General features: G+C 38.0%; 1 protein-coding gene across 1 annotated transcript in view; it reads left to right on the forward strand.

Annotated features, from left to right (window-relative positions):
- VPS41 (VPS41 subunit of HOPS complex) overlaps positions 1 to 21,682 on the forward strand; it is a 281,951-nt gene that overhangs the window by 103,073 nt on the left and 157,196 nt on the right. Inside the window, exons 6-7 of the mRNA XM_066272129.1 lie at positions 5,932 to 5,994; positions 9,141 to 9,206. Coding sequence (XP_066128226.1) covers positions 5,932 to 5,994; positions 9,141 to 9,206 — 129 coding nt within the window. The remainder of the gene's footprint in view (positions 1 to 5,931; positions 5,995 to 9,140; positions 9,207 to 21,682) is intronic.

Raw genomic sequence — 21,682 nt, forward strand, 5'->3', positions numbered from 1 at the left:
GCGGGCATGGTGTTTGCCCTCCTGTACCTCCACTTCCTCAGCTGACCAGTGGGCACAGTGGGATTCCTGCATGGGAGTGTTTGGTCAGCCAGGTACATGGTGAGCTCTCAGACTAGAGTAACCATTTTTTTATTGCTAACCATTGTTTAACCCATTGCAGTCTGGCCTCTTCCATGCATGCATGCATGCACATGCATGCACACACACACACGCACACACACACACACATTATTACACCTAAACTTCCAGGTAAGAGGTGAATACGTAAGCATTATTCATCATTCCTCTCTTTCCTAAAATGTAGGTTGTAAGAATATTGGTCATATAGTGTGGTGCACACCTTCCCTCTGCTACACTTACGTGCTTTGTTTTCTCATTGGCTTTATCTCTTGTTTCTTTGTTGTCAGGGAGAGTTCTGCTTGGGATTTGCTTTCCTTCCAGTGTCAACTTTACTTGTGGAGTAGTTTTATTTCATTTGCATTTTTAATATTCCTGAAATCTTTTTATCTTTCCCAGCTTTACTTTCATATCAGCCTGATAATGTATTTAATTATTTTAATTACAACTTCTTATATGTGTTAGAATATTAGGCACTATGGTCTAGTGGTTAAGAATGTATTACCTACCTGCCACTGTGTTTTAGCTGTGAGCTGTCCACTAAATGATTTATACCTCTCAGTGCCTCAGTCTGTCTCCATCTCTGTAAAATGCAGACTGCCTATATCATAGGGCCTACCTCACTGGTTGTTAGGAGGAATGAGTTAATATATGTAAATTGTTTGGAAAAGTACTTGGAGCAGAAGAAACACATAGTAATTATTAGCTATTATCATCCTTGTCATCATCATCACCATCAGTAAAATCTTCTGTTTTTCTGCTCCAGATTCATGGAAGTCTTTATTTCTTATTGAAGTTGTCAAAGAGTATTCTAGTTTTTCTTTCTTTTCTGGTTACTATTAAAACATTTTTAAAAGCATGGTTTTTCTCCTTCAAAGTCATAGGAATTTTGTTCTGCAGTGTTCTTTTTATAGCCCTTGCATGTGTTTTTGCTGCTTGTTTATCCATTCAGAACAAGAAGGCTCTTTCTAAATCTGGGTTAGCAAAGAGATTCTGTTTAATTGTGCTTAGCCCCGCTTGTTTTCATTTTGGATATTGTAGTATTACTTCTTAGCTCTATACAGAGTACCTGTTAATGAGCTCAGTTTCCTCTGACCAAAGGCACTCAGTGAAAGCAGTTGCCCAGGTGAAATGGGAACCTGTCTTAGCATTTCTCCCTGACACTCTGCCTGGCCAGGGAATATGGAAACAGCAAGCTCCCCGTGAGGGGCCCTTCAGCTACCTCCTTCTGTGGAATGACAGTTTACATGTTCATCCCTACTCTAATTCTTGACCTCTTGTTATTTGGAAGCTGGGATTTGAGAGAGGCTGTTACAAGGGAAGTACCAATTGGGAGGGTTGTCTGACACTGGCCACCTCACTCACAGTCACTCTATGTCAGAGGGTCTGTCACCCAGTTCTCTTTTTGGCAAATACATAGAAATCCATGCTAAAGTTGCAAAGGATATATACCTTCTTTACTCTTTCATGAGGGTCACTTTTCTTTCCTTTAGACAATAAAAACATCTTGCATACCTTCTGGGGTCCTTGTATGTCTCTGTGGTTTTGTAGTTAATGACAAGTCTGCTAGGACTTTGCAGAGGACTGACTTTATGGCCAGTTCTGAGTTTTCTCTTTTCTTCATTGGGCATTTTGATGAAAAGTTAAAAGAAGGGCTGCTATACGGGATACCATTTTCAAAAGAATCCTCTCTCTTATAACATTTATATGATTCTTAGAAGAGATCTTCCTGAAAGCTCTTTAGGCTGTCAGTCAAAGGATCCTTTCACAGATGAGTATGATATTTACTGACAAAATGGTAAGATAAATAAAGAGGGAGAGAGAAGAAATGATTGAGAATTATTCTGGATCATATTCGTTTTAGTAGTTAACTTGTGAGTAATAGTCCAGGCTGTGATATCAGTGAAATGAACTGAAGCATCGAAGGTTACACAAGTCACCCTGCTTGTACTGATAAAGTTTTGAGATTTGTCTTGTGAAGTTTTATTTTTTTATTTTTTTATACTTAAGGAGAAGCTAAGGATAGTTGAGGACAGTGTCACTCAGTTAAAATAGTGACAGAGGCTGACCTCCGAGTTTTCCTGTCGCTGTGCCACCCTCAGTGAGCATTCCTCCAGCCTCTGCTCTGGGTGGTGTGGCAGTGGGGCTCTGCTTCTGACTCTTCTCATGAGCAGTGGTGAATGTCAGCCTGTTCGCTGAGAACTGTGATCTGTTCTCTTTTATGTTCATTCCTCCTCTTCACTCTACTATTATATCTTCAATATGGATTCATAATTTTTGAAGGATCATTTATCCCTGGCAGTTATAGTTTAATGTTCATCATTAAATTCACAATCCTAATATTTACCTTCTCATTTACTGATACCTCAGTCTTTTCCAAAGGCTTATATGTCATTTATTTACATCTCAAATACGTCTCCCTGCGATGAACATCACTTTTGTTTTATTTATTATTTTTTTACAGAGACAGAGAAAGAGTCAGAGAGAGGGATAGACAGGGACAGACAGACAGGAAAGGAGAGAGATGAGAAGCATCAATCATCAGTTTTTCATTGCGCGTTGCGACACCTTAGTTGTTCATTGATTGCTTTCTCATATGTGCCTTGACTGTGGGCCTTCAGGAGAGCGAGTAACCCTTAGCTGGAGCCAGTGACCTTGGGTCCAAGCTGGTGAGCTTTTGCTCAAACCAGATGAGCCCGTGCTCAAGCTGGTAACCTCGGGGTCTCGAACCTGGGTCCTTCCGCATCCCAGTCCGACGCTCTATCCACTGCGCCACCGCCTGGTCAGGCACTTTTGTTTTTAAAATCACCTTTACCTTTTGATCAGCAGAAGGAAGTTTATCCTTTTGAATTAGTAGTCTGCTTCATTTTTAAACCTCTGTTATAGCATTGTTTAATTCAAAGTCTTATATTCGCCTTTACTTTAGTTTGGCAAATATTTAGGATTTTTCAATTTTTTTCCCCCTATTCTACCTTTCTTACACTTTATATAGAAAGATATATTCATTTTTTGCAAACTTTAGACTATCTCATATAATGACAGTATGTAGAAAAATAGGACTCGGAACACTTTCTTGCTTTCAGTGACCTTAGGCAAGGCTTTTATTTTTCTGCAGAACTGTCGGGCACAGTAGTGTTTGCTGTCATCCAGCAGGGTCGCTAGCAGGATCAAATGCGGTGGAGCAGTGTTTTTTCTGTGCTGGTGGCGTTCTCTCTGTCCTGAGCTTTGACATGTACAGTTTCATCCCACCAGAAAGTTAAGCTTGTCTAGGGTGGAGTCTAGCTATCATAACTGCAGCACAGTCAGGTTTCAGACAGACTGAGCTAAAGCATGTGGAAGTGTTTAGAGATGTGTTAGTAGTAGTAAGACAAGATCTGTCATAAGACGGAGTTGTCCCATTCTTGTTCAGAAGGGAAATAGCTTATGTTAGAATAATGTATCAATGATAACCTGGACTTGTTATCTTTGAATATATGTATCCTGATTTATTGATGTCGCCCCATTAAAAAAATAAAATTATTTAAAAAAAAAAGAATAATGTAGACTTCCTAGTTCAGCATGAATTTATACTATACTGAGGTAACATGAGTAAATTGAGCACTTAGTGATTTATTCCATTAAGATTCAGATAATGTAGTGCCACCCTTGCTTTTACCTGATTTCCCTGGATTCTGGGGATCAATCAGGTTAAACTTTCTTTGGGTAAAGTAAAACTCTGAAAGCAATGCCTTTCTTTCCTATTTCTTAATCATCCTATGCTTATACATTTATATAAAAGTAGTGACTTTATATTCTAAACAATGAGAACAAATGTCAGGTGGTAGTGGACATACATGTATTTTCATGTTGAGAATACATTTTAACAGACTACTGCAGGATAAATCAAATTCCTTCTGTGTTACATTGTACCATGTGCTTGTTGTTCTTAGAATCCAAATAATATACATGATACAAGGGTCTGAAAACAGCAGTCACAAAATAAATGGAGTGTCCTGTAGATTTTAGTTTTAGTGAATAGATTTGTGTCCCAAAACTATAACATGAGTAAATTTTCCTCTTTGAACTCGCAACAATGAACTACACACAATTTACCAAGATTAAAACAAAAAGATCAAAAGTCAGATTAGGTTTATATTTATTTAAGAAATTGAACTTATAGTTAAAACCTTTTTACTAAGAAGCCATGAGATCCAGATTCCTTTGAAGAAATATTAACATTTTTATAGAAATTAGCTAGACAGTGGACACAGCCCAGGGGTTGGGAAATATACTGCTCACAAAAATTAGGGGATATTTTAAAAATGAATATGAAGCTATAGAATATCCTCTAATTTTTGTGAGCAGTATTGTTCCAAGTTTGAGGGCTCCTGGAATTCTTACGCTCTGCTAGTGAGAGTGAAAATTGAGCAAAACAACTTTGTGGAATAATTTGGCTTTCTGTGAAATGTGATCAGATGCATAACCTCTGACTCAACAATTTCATTGTATAAATGTGTATATAAGTGCACCAAAACGTTTGTAAAGATTGTTCATTGTAGTATTATCATAATAGCCCCAATCTGGAAACAACCTTAATAATCGATGGAAGATGGATGATACAAAAATGTCATTCATTGAAATACTGCACAACAGTGAAAAAAATCAGCCACTGCTATATACAACAGTATCTGTAAATCTCACAAAGCAAATATTGAGCGAAAGAAGCCCGTAAAATAGCTTATGGTTTCATTTATATATATAAAATTCAAACACCACCACATCTTATCTGTGGTGATTCATTTCAGAGTAGCACTTAGTTTGTTACTGGGCATGGATGCGAGGAGCTTTGAGTTCTCTTTCTTGATCTGGGTGGTGGTTGCAGGGGTATGTTTATGTCAGAAAACTTTGTGAAGGTGTAAATTTATAAATTGTACCTTTTACAATATATGTATTACTCAGTTGTTTTTTTAAAGTAAACAACTCAGAAAGATTAAGTATGAATAAAATAGCCTGGAACAACTTTAAGAGAGGCAATCATAAGTAGAAACTTAAAATATACATTTATACACTCTCAATATATTCGGCATAAGATTTTAAATGAAGTGAAGTTTACCTAATCTTTCCACATTGATCTGCATGGTTGATTTATGTATAATTTAAAAAGAAGCTTCTATTATTTTTTATTTTTTACAAGATTGAGAGGGGACAGACAGACAAGGAGAGAGATGAGAAGCATCAGCTCATAGTTGCGGCACCTTAGTTGTTCATTGACTGCTTTCTCATATGTGCCTTGACTGGGGCTGAGGGGCTCCAGCTGAGCCAGTGACCATGGGGTCATGTCTATGATCCCACTCTCAAGATAGTGACCCTGCGCTCAAACTGGTGAGCACATACTCAGTCTGGCAACCTCGGGGTTTTAAACCTGGGTCCTCAGTATCCCGGGCTGACGCTCTGTCCACTGCACCACCGCCTGGTCAGGCAAAGCTCCTTTTTTCTTTAAGTGGAAGGTAAAGAATTCCTTTAGGGATAGCCTATGGGAAGCTTATAAAAGAATACCAGTAGCCTATTCATATATGTTTTATTTTTAAAAATTAGCCTCATTTAATTAGAAATGTGCAGTGAGTAAAGGAAAGTCTATCCATGAGATGCTATTAAAAACCTAATTATAGTGGAGCACTCTCACCTCTTTGGATTGTTTTCATTGCGTGTATAATAGAGACCACAGGGCCTTAAATTATTAAAGGTTTTACCTTTTTAAAATATGTGTTCTCCCTCTTTCAACAGCCTTCTTTGTTGCTATCATGGTGGAATGACAGGATCTTTTTTACTCTTTAGGTACAAGTGTTTGGACTGTATTCTGGGGAAGAATTTCATGAGACATTTGACTGTCCCATTAAAGTAAGTATTCAGTAAGTTTTAATTTTTCTTAGTTTTCTCTATGAAGGCCACAATGATTACAATACTTTGAGTACTACCAATTTTTCATTAATTTTCTTAATAAGCATTTATTAAACACTATGTACTAGTACTACTATTAGATGCTTTACAGGAGCACAGGATGATGTATATTATGTGATTGTGATCTCAGTTTATCCTCAGCAATATTCTTGTACTAGATGAGATTACATGTGCACACAGATAGACAGACAGACACACACACACACACACACACACTGTCTGTAAAAACAATATTAAGGAGTCCAAAGCTAAGAGAAGTTACTTTTAGCTATTCTTGTTAGTGATGGCTTTAGGTACAATGATGTTTGGGCTTCTGTAAATGGGCAGGGAAGTTGGAGAAGTTGACTTTCCATGTGGAAGAACAATAGAATAGAAGTGGTGAGGCTAAAAAGTTCAAATTGTGTCAGGAAGTGGGAAATAATCTAGTTAGATGGTACATAAATGCTGACTTGTCAGGGTTGCTGTTCAGGGAAATTGGGGATGGCTTTATATTCAGGCTAAGAAATTTGATTTTATCTTATATACAAGGAAAAGTTATTGAATGGTTAAGAACAAAGAAGTGACAAATTGAGCTAAGTTTAAGAAAAATTACTATGACAACTATATATATATGTATATGTGTGTGTGTGTATATATATATATTTATCTATATCTATATCTATATCTATATCTATATCTATATATATATATATATATATATATATATATATATATATATATATGCATGCATGCTACAGCTTGGGAGGTTGATAGCCATAAGACAGTAAGATCAATTTTAGAAATTGAGGGTAATGATGGATGAAGGCCGTGCAGGCAAATCTAGGGTCTTGCTTTGGCATTGGTGTTGGAATGCCAGCTCGCAGTACAGGGTGATTTGGGTAAAGACATTGCTGATTTGATTTTGAGTGTAGATAACTGTAGTACATCTATTGAAAATATTATGGAGGTTTTGGGAACATGAGTGTGGAGCTTACTATAGAGATTGGCCCTAAAAACACAAAGTTGACAACCACAGTTGAGTAAGATGAAGCCACAATTATCTAGTTAAAAGCTAAAGAGTGAGAAGAAAACCGATGGTTCTAGAACACTCTTAAGGTAAAGCTTTAGGCAGTGGGGAGTGGGCAGGGATGAACCACAACAAGGGCCCTAAGAAGAATCAGTTTGGGGCAACAGAGGAGACCCTGAAGAGTGCTATCAGGAAGCCAAAGTCAAGAGGGTTCCCAGAGGGAAAGGGTGAGCAGCAGCCTGGAGAGAGAGTGGAAGCATGAGGTGAGAATGGAAATAGCATTTCATTTGGTAATTATGAAGTCACTGGAAGCCTTACTGAAGACAGTTTCAAGAGCAGGAGGATTGCCATATATTATGAAGTAAATTGAAGATAAAGAAGTAGAAACAGCTGGTATAGATACTTCTTTCAAGTAGTTTGTTAATGAAGAAGAGAGATCATCTAGTGGCTAGAGAGAGGGAGTGCCCAGGGAGATTTCTGCAGGTCATGTTTTGGTAGATGGTGAAATATCAGTAGAGGGGAAGATTGAAAACAAAGAAAGGGAATACTTAGTGGAGCAGCAGCGAGGAATGGGATATACACCACGTCGCGAGAGCAGGCAGCCCTGGAAGAGGGTTCTGTACGTCTGTCTGTGAGACAGGTGTGCAGGGGGTGAGCTGGGCCTGGCTGTTGCTAAACTGGGTGGTGAAGGAGCAGCACAGTTCAGGGCAGTAATCCTAATGGCTTGTGTTCCTGTAGCTGCAGGGAAGGAGGGGTTGCATAGAGGCTTTCTGGAATAATAGTTGCTATCTAGAGTTACATTATAAGAATGCTAAAAGGTCTCTTTTTAAAAATTAATTTTATTTATTGATTTGAGAGAGAGAAACATCAAGTTGTTGTTCCATCCATTTATGCATTCATTGTTGATTCTTGTATGCATGTATGTACCCTAACCAGGGATCAAACCTGAAACCTGGTGTATCCAGGTAATGCTTTAACCCACCTGAGCTTCAGGCAGGGCTACAGGGACTCTCATGAGAGGTTTTAAGACTGTATAAAAGAATAAATAAATGATTTTACTGTTATCTAGGGTGCATTAAGAAAGTGTTGAAGGGAAGAAAGGCTAACCTGGGAGGGAGGTATGGTTAGCAAAACGAGGAGTCATGCTACAAGCCCTAATAACAGTGTAAGAAAAGGAGTTTATTCCATGGAGGATGGAAATGTATCAATAAGAATATAAAGTATATTTAGTTGAAGGTTTATGAAAGTATAATTGTTTTTTTTGTTGTTGTTGTTCCTGGAAATACTATATATGTTAAGTTAGAAAAGAAACAAAACGTATTGGTGATTACATGGGTTTGGGGTTGAAAAGATATGGAGGCAGATTACAGCCACAGAAGGAGAGCCCTACAGATAGTCTTGCACTGAGTGGTGCCACTGACCTTCAGAAAGACCCTGGCAAAGGAGTGGGGATGGTAAGGGTGGAGCAGCCTGGGAGAAAACCTGTATAAGGGGTTGGGAAGAGATTGGCTGAGTGGAAAGCAGATGAGAAGCTGGGGAAGAGTAACCGAGGGAGGAGGTAAAAGGGAAGGTCCTGATCAGTTAGCTCTGTACTTCCTGGTCCTACGGCTCTTTGTATAACTACACACCATGGCTGTGAGGCTGCATTGCCCCACCTGGTCCCCTTGGTGCCATCAGTCACTAGAAGGCATGCTGGACAAGGAAGGAGCTAGCTGGGTTCTTTTTCTGAGATCTTTCTGTGAGTTAAATTCAGTTGCAAACATTTGTGACACCTTGCTGCCTTGATTCAACCACCGTGTGGTCTGTAAGGAGGGAGTGCCTACTCAGAGATGTTACTCATCCAGAAGCTAGGACTAATTTACTCTCCCCTTTTACCTCTGACCTGGCTTCATAGAAGTATTTTCATTCAAGAGCAAAACTCAGACATCCTCAGTTGTTGCAGAATATTACCTGAATAGATTACTTCCTACCAATAGGTAAGGGTAATTTTTAGATCATGCTGCCTATAATATGTAAAGAGTTTTTATTCTGTGCCTTAACCATAACTCCTACACTCATGCCGGGTCCTTGTTCCTCGCAGATTGTTGCCGTGCATCCACATTTCGTGAGGTCCAGCTGCAAGCAGTTTGTGACTGGAGGGAAGAAGGTAAGCTCTGCCTGTTGGACCATGCAGTCTTTGAAGGGGTGCTGTTTGCTGTCATTTAACCTTTGTATTTTTCATGTTTGATAATTCATTAAGAGAAATTTGAGAAATAAGGCAATGGCATCCTAAGACAAACGTCTCTTGGGGGCGGTGTGGCCCCATTGTTTCTCACTGCCATTTCTTTGGAGTGGCTTTACTGTGAGGCTGTTGCTCAAACTACCATCTAGCACTTTGAAGCATTGTCTCTCCCAGAAAAGAGAGGTAGCATTTAAAGATAACAAAAAAAAAATATTAGTGTTTATTCCCCTTGTAGAAAATCTCTTGCAGGCCTTGATAAAATTTTAGAACAATTTGGCCTATTTTTTACTGACATGTTCCTGGAATATTTTATTATCGTAGTTTATTTTAAAAAATAAGACAGTAAAATAATCCTTTTGTGCATTTACATGTTTGTTTATAGATACAATAAATTATAAAACAGTATTTCTGCTTATAGAGTGTTGTTAATTTTTTAAATTATTTTTATTAACTAGAGATACTTTTAAATCCAGTTTTATAACAACATACTGCCTGACCAGGTGGTGGCACAGGGAATGGAGCATTGACCTGGGATGCTGAGGACCCAGGTTCGAAACCCCAAGGTCACCAGCATGAGCAGGGGCTCATCCAGCCTGAGCACAGGGTCACAGGCTTGAGGGTGGGATCATACACATTGTTGCCGTGCAACTCGCAAGAAACTGAGGCAAAGCCCGAATTAATTAAAATTTAAAGAGCCTTTATTCACTGGCCAGCTGACTGTCAGTCTGCAATTCACATATGGAAGCAGAGAGTGGCCCCCAGCCAGGGGAGAGCTCAGTATTTAAAGACAAAACCACAAAGTTATACAATGTTTGCATAGTATCTTGCAAAAGTACCCATTGTTCTAAAAGGATTAGCACACTTGCATAATATCTTGCAAAAGTATCTATTGTTCTAAGAAGATTAAACTGCCTTCCTGTAATTCCTGCCAAAAGCTGAAGTATGAGAACTACACCTTGCTGATACCAACAAGATTAAACCTCAGCCTTGCCCAAGCTTGTTAAATATTTTCTACTCTTGCAGGTGTGGCTATAACTGTTAAACCTCAGTTCCCCTCAAAAACCAGTTCCTCTAATCTCTAACTTAAACTAGGGGCAGGGATCTTAAGCATAGGCTGGTGACATGCCATCACACACATGACCCCATGATTATTGGTTTGAGCTCAAGGTCACTGGCTTAGCTGTAGCGCCCGGTCAAGGCACATATGAGAAAGCAATCAATGAACAACTAAGGTGCTGCAAGTATGAGTTGATGCATCTCATCTCTCTTCCTGTCTGTCCCTGTCTGTTTCTCTTTCTCTCTTTCTCTTTTGGTAAAACAAAACAAAAAAGCCAAACAAAACAAAAAACATGCTGCTGCTGTGCTGGACCTCTGAACATTCTTTTACATTCTGTACAGTGCTCAGTGAAAAGAGGCGGTCGGTCATTTCGGTGACAGTGTATGTCTACAGAATGGCTACTTTGAGGCTCAGATACTGAATGGTTTTGAATGATTTCAAATGGTTTATGATAGTCATCTGTCTTCTTTCTTGTTTTGCTGCTTCATAGTATGATTGTTACCAAGCAAGGACCAGCTACCCAATATGAATAGGAGCCAAAGCTATGATATTAGCTTTGGAGGAAAAAAAAAATAGGTTTTTTTATTGCTGAGTTGACCCTCAGGAGATAGGAGGCACAATCAAATCTGTCTCCCCGGTCTGGGATCTGGGCAGACTTTAAGGTCAGGGAGAACAGGACAGCACATAGTAATGCTGCAGAGCAAGTTTGATTGGAGGGTTTTGGAACTTTGCCAAGTATGGTGTGTGGTTGGTCGGCATGAGAAGATCGGGGGAGCCACTTGGTCAGTCAATGTTTCATCTAGGCCCTGCATCGTCTTGATTAAAGGACTTCTTGCTTCCTAAAAGACTGGTGTCCAAACGCTTTTTACTAGAGTTTGGAGACGAACGAATCTTGGTTCTGGGGTCATCTTGATGACGGGTGGCATGTGCACAGTACTGTCTTTGTGAAATAATTCAAAGATCGTATTAATCACTAATTTGCTTTAAGAGAGCAGAAACAGTGTGCTATTTCAATAGGGCAGGAAAGCATGCTGGTCAGTACCTTAACCAGTATTTCTTTAGTTCACTCTCCTGGTTAGCGACAGGTTCACAGCATGAAGCCAGGATTGCACCAGCTCTGACTCTGGTTGAGAGCTGGTTAGCTTCTTCCACCCCATAGCCCTGTTATCTTTAGATTACAGCCTCATCAGCCTCATATACGCATGTCTGTGCAATTAATCAGTGGGAATTACAGATTTAATTTCACATTCTCTATCTTAGATCAGTTGATTGACTCCTGAAAAAAAAAAAAAAAAGAATGACCTTACTTGTCTTTTTGTTGACTTTGGGAGAAAGTAGCTTTAACATTCCCCTTGTTAAAGTATTTCTTTTTTAAAATTTTTATTTTTAATTTATTGTGTTGACATGGTTTCAAGGTTAAAGTATTTTACTGACCTCTTTTCTAGTAGGATATGTAATGTGAGATATAGCATAAATTCACTTAGCTGTATTTTAAACACATGCATTTTAAATTTAAAACTCATTGGGGATAAAGAATGCTTAGCCACTTTTTTTAAGTGGCTTAAAATTAAACTTATTCACAAAACTTCAGAATTCAAAAATTAAAGCACAACTTACCTGTGTGATTTTGGCTTGGTATATTTCATGAGGTTTCAGTCTAGATTGGCCAGGGCTGCAGTTATCTGAAGGCTTGACTGGGGCTAGAGCATCTGCTTCTAAGATGTCTGCTGTCTTTCTAATAGTAATCCTCATAAAATACTGATTATTTGAAATATTTATAAGTCACTGTGATTTAAGTATTTCCCTAGTGTGAGATGCAGTTTTGAGTTCCAATTTCCAATTTCAGAAGTTAGAGATTTTACAGTTGTGCCCTCTTTCTGAAATGAAAGACTGTATTAGAGATAATATGAGTAGCAGTGTCCGAGTGGTAAGATTGAAACTCTGAAGGTGGGATTTTTCTGTGTTAGTTTCCGTTCTTAATAATCAACTTGTTTGTAGAATTTAATGATTGCTTTTATACTCTGAGGGATATCTAGAGTCTCATCCAGTTTGCCACAGTAGTTCTGCTACATGAATGTCTTGTCAGCCTGAACTCTACCTAGGTTACCTATGCCAGTTATTTATTCTTCATTCTGCTAATTAGCTTTGGATACCATTTACAGACATCTGCAGGAAGCACAGTGTGAATGCAGCTGTTCAGGCCTGAGCTCATTGAGTAGATACATGAACACTGTGTAAACAACAGAGAGCAGTTCATCATCTAAGTGCAGGTTAGGGAATGTGGCAAGAGAGTGGAATTTATATAAGGGTATACATTCTGATCAGCAGTAAAATAAGATGAATTCACTTAATGCTGAAACAGGCAAGAAAATCATGGATTTGGTTCATCTTTGATTATCACTGAGTACTTGACCAGTTTTTTTTATGTTCATTGTACTATGAGAGAGCATTCTGATACCTCCATGTTCCTGTTCAGTTCTCCTGAAACACATCTGTAGACATATCTTTCCAAGTACAATAACACGTTTAACTAAATGTATACAAAATAAAAAAAGTACCTGTCATCTGGTGAAAACTTTAAAAAAATATTATTAACATAGAATTTCTAGATTAAAATAATTTAAAAGAAAAAACACACACTAGAGGTTTAATATATTGTAGAAAGGGCTTAGTATATTGGTCTTGATAAAAGTATTACATATGTACGATATTTTGAAGTGAAGAATCATAGGATTACACATGTCAAAGCAAGTGATGTTATATCACCTCTTTTACGTTTTTAATAGCTTAGTTGATAAAAAAAAACCTTGCATATCATACAGTTTACCAGTTTAAAGTGTGCAGTTTAGTGGTTTTTAGTCTATTTTTAGAGTTTTGCAATCATTACTATAATGTAATTTTAGAACATTTTTATCCTCCCAATAAAGAAAGCTTGTACCCATCATCATCACTGCCTGTCCACTTTCTCCCTATCCCAGCCAGCTACTAATTCATATAATTTCTCTTTAAATTTGCCCACTCTAAATATTTCATATAAACTCTGGACATTTTGTATAAGTGAGCTTGTAGAGTACATGGCCTTCTTGTCTGGCTTCTTTCATTAGTTCTGTAGGTATATCCATATTGTTGCATGTATCAGTAGTACCTCATTCCTTTTTATGATCAAATTATATTTTATTATATGGATATATTGTTTTTATTTATTCATTTCTCGGTTGATGGACATTTGGGTTGGTTGTATCTTTGACTGCTACGAATAATGCTGCTGAGAGAACCTGAAGTTGGCAGCGGAGTAGGCAGACGCACATACTCCCAGCTCACACCACTGAACTGGATTACAAACTAATTTATGAACAATCAGCGTGAAAAACCAAATCTGGACTACAAGAACAGCTCTCAAAAATCAAGAGCAGCCTGACCAGGTGGTGGTGCAGGGATAGAGCATCGAACTTGGATGCGGAGGACCCAGGTTCAAGACCCCGAGGTCACCAGCTTGAGCTCGGGCTCATCTGGTTTGAATGAGGCTCACCAGCTTGCACACAAGGTCACTGGCTTGAGCAAGGGGTTACTCGGTCTGCTGAAGGCCCACAGTCAAGGCACATATGAGAAAGCAATCAATGAACAACTAAGGTCTCACAGTGAAAAACTGATGATTGATGCTTCTCATCTCTCTCCGTTCCTGTCTGTCTGTCCCTGTCTACCCCTCTCTCTGACTCTCTCTCTGTCTCTGTAAAAAATAAAAATTAAAAAAAATTAAAAATATTAAAAAAAAACAGAGCAAAGAAGAAGCCACAACAAACCTGGTAGGGAGCACCTGAATCTCCCCTGCTTACAGGAACAGAGGGGTGGGGGGTGAGGCTAAGAGCCCAGAAGGGATCTCACTCCAAGGAAAAGAGCAGTAAATACTGCTCACAGCTCCTTGCCTGGTGACCAGGGAACGAGGTGTGTTGAAATGGTCGGCTTGTCTTCCAAAAAGAAAGGGGAGAAAGAGAGACAGACAGTGAGGGGCAGAGGAATGCAGGGGATGACCTGAAAACCTGACTCATTCAATGTAGGAGGCGGCCATAGCTGAGGGAGGGGCTGATCCTTCCACAAAACAAAAGTCAAAGTGTTTCCAGGGTACAGATCTCCAGACATCTCTCCAGCTCCAATCAGTGCAACAAGGCACAGCTGAAAACAAGAAGTGGGGAGGAGGGACAGTAACTCAGGTCTCCATGGAGATCTGAGATACACCTCTCCCTTCTAAAGCTGAGAAAGCAACCTGCTCCCACAGAGATTAACTGGCAGAAGAGGACTTCAGAGTCTCAGGTTACACCCACCACATTCCTGGATACAGTTTCAAATAAGCCCCCTGCTGAGATCAACAAACAAGACAATCACCTGTTAAGAAAACAAACAAATCAAGACTTCAAAGCGGCCCAAATCCGAAAGTGGATTACAAATAATAGCTGATGCCAACCCAAGAAGATGTAGAAATAACACAATTGAAAACTGGAGGCAGACAACAGCAAGCCTAGACTCAACCAGCTCTACAAACAAAACACCCAAACATACAGATATAATGAGAAGACAGAGAAGTGCAATCCAAATAAAACCACAAGAGAAACATCTAGGAAATGAACTGAGTGATATGGAAATAACGAAACTTCCGGATGCGGAGTTCAAAATAATGATTGTAGGGATGCTTAGGGATCTTAGAACAACAATGGATGGTTATTACGAACACTTAAATAAAGAAATAGCAAGTATAAAAAAGGATATTGAAATATTAAAAAAGAATCAGTTGGAGATGTCAAATACAATTCAGAAATGAAGACCAAAATGGAAGGAATTAAAAACAGGATGGATAGAGCTGAGGATCGAATCAGTGAGTTGGAGGACAACTAGAATGAAGGCATGAAAGCAGAGAATAAAAAAGAAAAGAGACTCAAAAAGTCTGAGGAAACTCTTAGAGAGCTCTGTGACAACATAAAGAGAAATAACATCTGCATCATAGGGGTTCCTGAAGAAGAAGAGAAAGAACAAGGGATAGAGACTTTGTTCAATCATATCATAGCTGAAAACTTCCCTAAATTAATGCAGGAGAAACTCTCACAAGTTCAAGAAGCACAGAGAACTCCATTAAAGAGAAACCCAAATAAATCTACACAAAGACACATCATAATTAAAATACCAAAGCTAAGTGATAAAGAGAAAATATTAAAAGCTTTTAGAGGAAAAAAAGGCTATCACCTTCAAAATTGCCCCCATAGGATGACATTAGACTTCTCAACAGAAACACTTGAGGCCAGAAGGGAATGGCAAGAAATATTCAAAGTAATGCAGAACAAGAACCTACAACCAAGACTACTTTATCCAGCAAGGCTATTATTTAAAATTGAAGGAGAAATGAAAAGCTTCCCAGACAAAAAAAAAAACTAAAAAAACTCATTACAACCAAACCAATGCTGCAGGAAATGTTAAGGAGCATGGTGTAAACAGATCAAAGTGGGAAAAAAATATAGCAAGAGAAGAATACAGCTTTAAAGAATAAAATGGCAATAAACAACTACATATCAATAATAACCTTAAATGTAAATGGATTAAATGATCCAATCAAAAGACATAGGGTAGCTGCATGGATAAGAAAATAGGACCCGTACATATGCTGTCTAAAAGAGACACACCTTAAAATAAAAGAAGCACATAGACTAAAGGTAAAAGGGTGGAAAAAAACATTTCATGCAAATGGAATGAAAAGCTGGGGTAACAATACTTATATCAGACAAAATGGACTTTAAAACAAAGACTATAGTAAGAGATAAAGAAGACCACTACATAATGATAAAGGGAGAAATCCAACAGGAAGATATAACTATTTATATAGGAGCACCTAAATATATAAAGCAGACTTTGATGGATATAAAGGGCGAGATCAACAGCAATACTATAATAGTAGGGGATTTTTTTTTTTTGTATTTTTCTGAAGCTGGAAACGGGGAGAGACAGACAGACTGCCGCATGCGCCTGACCGGGATCCACCCGGCACACCCACCAGGGGTGACGCTCTGCCCACCAGGGGGCGATGCTCTGCCCCTCTGAGGCGTTGCTCTGCCGCGGCCAGAGCCACTCTAGCACTTGGGGCAGAGGCCAAGGAGCCATCCCCAGCGCCCGGGCCATCTCTGCTCCAATGGAGCCTTGGCTGCGGGAGGGGAAGAGAGAGACAGAGAGGAAGGGGGGGGTGGAGAAGCAAATGGGCGCTTCTCCTATATGCCCTGGCCGGGAATCGAACCCGGGTCCCCCGCACGCCAAGCCGACGCTCTACCGCTGAGCCAACCAGCCAGGGCCTAGTAGGGGATTTTAATACCCCACTAACATCACTCGATAGATCCTCAAGAAAGAATATTAACAAAGAAACAGCAGACTTAAAGGACACACTAGATCAACTCGATTTAATAGATATCTTCAGAATCTTTCACCCTAAAGCAGCAGAATATACATTCTTTTAAAGTGCTCATGGTACATTCTCTAGGATAGACCACATGTTAGGGCACAAAAGTGCTCTCAACAAATTTAAGAAGATTGAAATCATATCAAGCACTTTCTCTGATCACAGTGGCATGAAACTAGAAATCAACCACAACAGAAAAGCTCAAAAATTCTCAAACACATGGAAACTAAATAGCAGGTTGATAAATAACAAATGGACTAAGAATGAGATTAAAGAAGAAATAAAAAAAATTCCTAGAAACGAATGATAATGAGCATACAGCAACTCAAAATTTATGGGACACAGCGAAAGCAGTACTGAGAGGGAAGTTCATAGCACTATAGGCACACTTTAAGAAGCTAGAAAAAGCTCAAATAAACAACTTAACCCTGCTTCTAAAAGAACTACAAAAAGAACTGCAAGTAAGGCACAAATGTAGTAGAAGGAAGGAAATAATAAAGATCAGAGCAGAAATAAATGACAGAGAGGCTAAAGAAACAATACAGAGGATCAATGAAACTAGGAGCTGGTTCTTTGAAAAGGTAAACAAGATCGATGAACCTTTAAGTACACTCACCAAGAAAAAAGAGAGGACTCAAATAAATAAAATTAGAAATGAGAGTGGAGAAATAACAACTGACACAACAAATACAAAATATTTTAAGAAAATACTGCGAAGAACTGTATGCCAAAGAACTAGAAAACCTAGATGAAATGGGCAAATTACTTGAAACATACAATCTTCCAAAAATGAATCTGGAAGAATCATAAAACCTAAACAGACTGATTACACCAATTGAGATAGAAACAGTTATCAAAAACGTCCCAACAAAGAGAAGTCCTGGGCCAGATGGCTTCACAAGTGAATTCTACCAAATAGTCAGAGAAGAACTAACTCCTATACTTCTCAAGCTATTTCAAAAAATTCAAGAGGAAGGAAGACTTCCAAGTTCCTTTTATGATGCAAGCATAATTCTGATTTCAAAATCAGGCAAAGACAACACAAAGAAAGAAAATTATAGGCCAATATCCCTGATGAATCTAAATGCTAAAATCCTCAACAAAATATTAGCAAACCGGATCCAACAATATATGGAAAAAATCATACACCATGATCAAGTGGGATTTATTCTTGGGAGGCAAGGCTAGCACAATATTCGCAAATCAATCAATGTGATTCATCACATAAACAAAAGAAAGGAGAAAAACCACATGATAATTTCAATAGATGCAGAAAAACCATTTGATAAAATCCAGCACCCATTCATGATCAAAACTCTTAACAAAGTGGGAATACAGGGAACATACCTTGACATGATAAAAGCCATCTATGACAAACCCACAGTCAACATCATACTCAATGGGCAAAAATTAAAAGCAATCCCCTTAAGATCAGGAACCAGGCAGGGGTGCCCCCTTTCATCACTCTTATTCAACATAGTTCTGGAAGTCCTAGCCACAGCAATCAGACAAGAAGAAGAAATAAAAGGCACGCAAGTTGGAAAAGAAGAAGTAAAACTATCATTATTTGCAGATGATATGATATTGTATATAGAAAACCCTAAAGTCTCAGTCAAAAAACGACTGGACTTGATAAATGAATTCAGCAAAGTGGCAGGATATAAAATTAATACTCAGAAATCAGAGTCATTTTTATACACAAGCAATGAACAGTCAGAAAAAGAAATTACGGAAACAATCCCCTTCACTATTACAACCAAAAAAATAAAGTACCTAGGAGTAAATTTAACCAAGGAGACTAAAGACTTGTACTCGGAAAATTATAAAACATTAACAAAAGAAGTCAAGGAAGATACAAACAAGTGGAAGCATATACCGTGCTCATGGTTAGGAAGAATAAACATCATTAAAATGTCTATATTACCCAAAGCAATTTATAAATTCAATGTAATACCAATTAAAATACCAATGACATACTTTAAAGATATAGATCACATATTCTAAAAATTTATATGCAACCAAAAGAGAAGACGAATAACCTCAGCAATCTTAAAAAAGAAGAATAAAGGAGAAGATATCACACTTTCTGATATTAAATTATATACAACAAGGCCATTGTACTCAAAACAGACTGCTACTGGCATAAGAACAGGCACATAGATCAATGGAACAGAACAGAGAACCCAGAAATAAACCCACAGCTCTATGGACAACTGATATTTGACAAAGGAGGTAAGGGCATACAATGGAGTAAAGACAGTCCCTTTAATAAATGTGTTGGGAAAATTGGACAGCTACCTGCAAAAAAAATGAAACTATACCACCAACTTACACCATACACAAAAATAAACTCAAAATGGATAAAAGACTTAAATGTAAGCTGTAAATCCATAAGCATCTTAGAAGAAAACATAGGCAGTAAGCTCTCCGATATCTCTCGCAACAATATATTTGCTGATTTATCTCCACGGGCAAGTGAAATAAAAGACAAGATAAACAAATGGGACTATATCAAACTAAAAGCTTTTGTACAGCCAAAGACAATAAGAACAGAATAAAAAGACAAACTACACAATGGGAGAACATATTTGACATTACATCCGATAAAGGGTTAATAACCAAAAATTATAAAGAACTTGTAAATCTCAACACCAGAAAGACAAACAATCCAATCAAAAAATGGGCAAAAGAAATGAATAGAAACTTCTCCAAAGAGGACATAGAGATGGGCAATAGGCATATGAAAAAATGCTCAACATCACTAATCATTAGAGAAATGCAAATTAAAACCACAATGAGATATCACCTCACACCAGTCAGAATGGCGCTCATCAACAAACGACACAGAATAAATGCTGGCGAGGATGTGGAGAAAATGGAACCCTCTTGCTCTGCTGGTGGGAATTCAGACTGGTGCAGCCTCTGTGGAAAACAGTATGGAGATTCCTCAAAAACTTAAAAATCAAACTGCCTTTAACCCAACTATCTCACTTTTAGGAATATACCCCAAGAACACCATAGAACTGTTCCAGAAGGAGAAATGCACCCCATGTTTATGGCAGCATTTGTTCACAATAGCGAAGATCTGGAAACAGCCCAAGTGTCCGTCAGAGGACGAGTGGATTAAAAACTTTGGTACATATATACTATGGAATACTTCTCAGCCATAAGAAATGATGACATTAGATCATTTAAAATAACATGGATGGACCTTGATAACAGTATACAGAGTGAAATAAGTAAATCAGAAAAAACTAAGAGCCATATGAACCCATACATAAATGGGACATAATAATGAGACTCAGAGACATGGAGAAGAATGTGTTGGTAACGGGATGGGGTGGGGTTGTGGAGAGGGGGTGAGGAAGGAGAGAGAGGGGGTGGGGGGGAGGGAGAGGCACAAAGAAAACTAGATGGAAGGTGACGGAAGACAGTTTGACTTTGGGTGAGGGGTATGCAACATATTCAAATGTCAAAATAATGTGGAGATGTTTTTTCGGAACATATGAACCCTGATTTATCATTGGCACTGCATTAAAATTAATAAAAATAAGAAAAAAAAATTCCTGAAGTCAAACAACTGAAAAAAAAAACCCCAAAAGATAATGCTGCTGTGAACATTCATGTACAGCTTTTTATGTGGCCATGTACAATATTTTCATTCTTCTTGAGTGTGGAGTTATTGTAATATTTGGTACTGTGCTCCATACTTTGAAGAGTTGTCAATATGTTTTCTAAAGTCACCACACCATTTTGCATCCTCCCTAGCAATGTGTGAGCATTAACTGTCCACATTATCTTTAACATTCAATTTTATCTGTCTTTGACTAGAGCAGTGGTAGTCAACCTGGTCCCTACCGCCCACTAGTGGGTGTTCCAGCTTTCATGGTGGGTGGTAGTGGAGCAACCAAAATATAAATAAAAAGATAGATTTAACTATAGTAAGTTGTTTTATAAAGATTTATTCTGCCAAACTTAGCAAAAATCTGACATAAAGTACTTGGTAAGTAATTATTATTATATGCTTTAACTTGCTGTAACTGTTTTATAAATTTTATAAAGTAAAGTTACTTCCCTACTTTATAAATCAGCATTACTATGGAACTAGTGGGTGGTTAGAAAATTTTACTACTGACAGAGATACAGAAGTGGGCAGTAGGTATAAAAAGGTTGACTACCCCTGGACTTGAGTCATCTGTTGGATATGAAATGGTATGTTATTGTTGTTTTGATTTCCATTTTTCTAATGACTGATGATGTTAAGCATCTTTTCATGTGCTTATTGACCATTTGCATATCTTTGGAGAAATGTCTATTTGAATCTTTTGCCGATTTTTGATTGAGCTATTTGTCTTTTTATTATACAGTTGAATATTTTCTGTACATATTCTGGATACATGTTCCTTTTCAATCTATGACTTGCAAATATTTTCTCACAACCTGTGTGTTGTCTTTTCACTTGACTGATGTGTTATTTGAAGTGCAAAAGTTTTTAATTTTGATGAAATTCCATTTTTCTTTTTTTTTTGACACTTGTGCTTTTGATGTTATATTTAAGAAATCATTGCCTAATCCAAGGTCATGAAGATTTATGCCTGTTTTCTTCTAAGAATTTTATTCTTAAATTTAGCCTTAGAATCCACTTTAATTTTTGTGCATGGTGTATGGTAGGGGTCCAAATTTATCTTTTTGCAGAGATGTCCAGTTGTCCTAGGCTGATTTTTGACCATTGTTTTGGCCCCTTTATCAAAATCAGTTAATCATAAATTTATGTTCTTTTAGTTCTGTTGAGCAGTACATCTGTTCTTGTACCAGTACCCCTTTTAGGTTTTAGAGCCACTAATTTTGCTATAATTACTTGTGGGATGACAAACTAAATCCTTATTGGGGCATTTTGATTTTGAGTCCTTTCTC

Source organism: Saccopteryx bilineata, chromosome 4, assembly GCF_036850765.1.
Source record: "Saccopteryx bilineata isolate mSacBil1 chromosome 4, mSacBil1_pri_phased_curated, whole genome shotgun sequence".
In the NCBI taxonomy this organism is placed as follows: Eukaryota; Metazoa; Chordata; class Mammalia; order Chiroptera; family Emballonuridae; genus Saccopteryx; species Saccopteryx bilineata.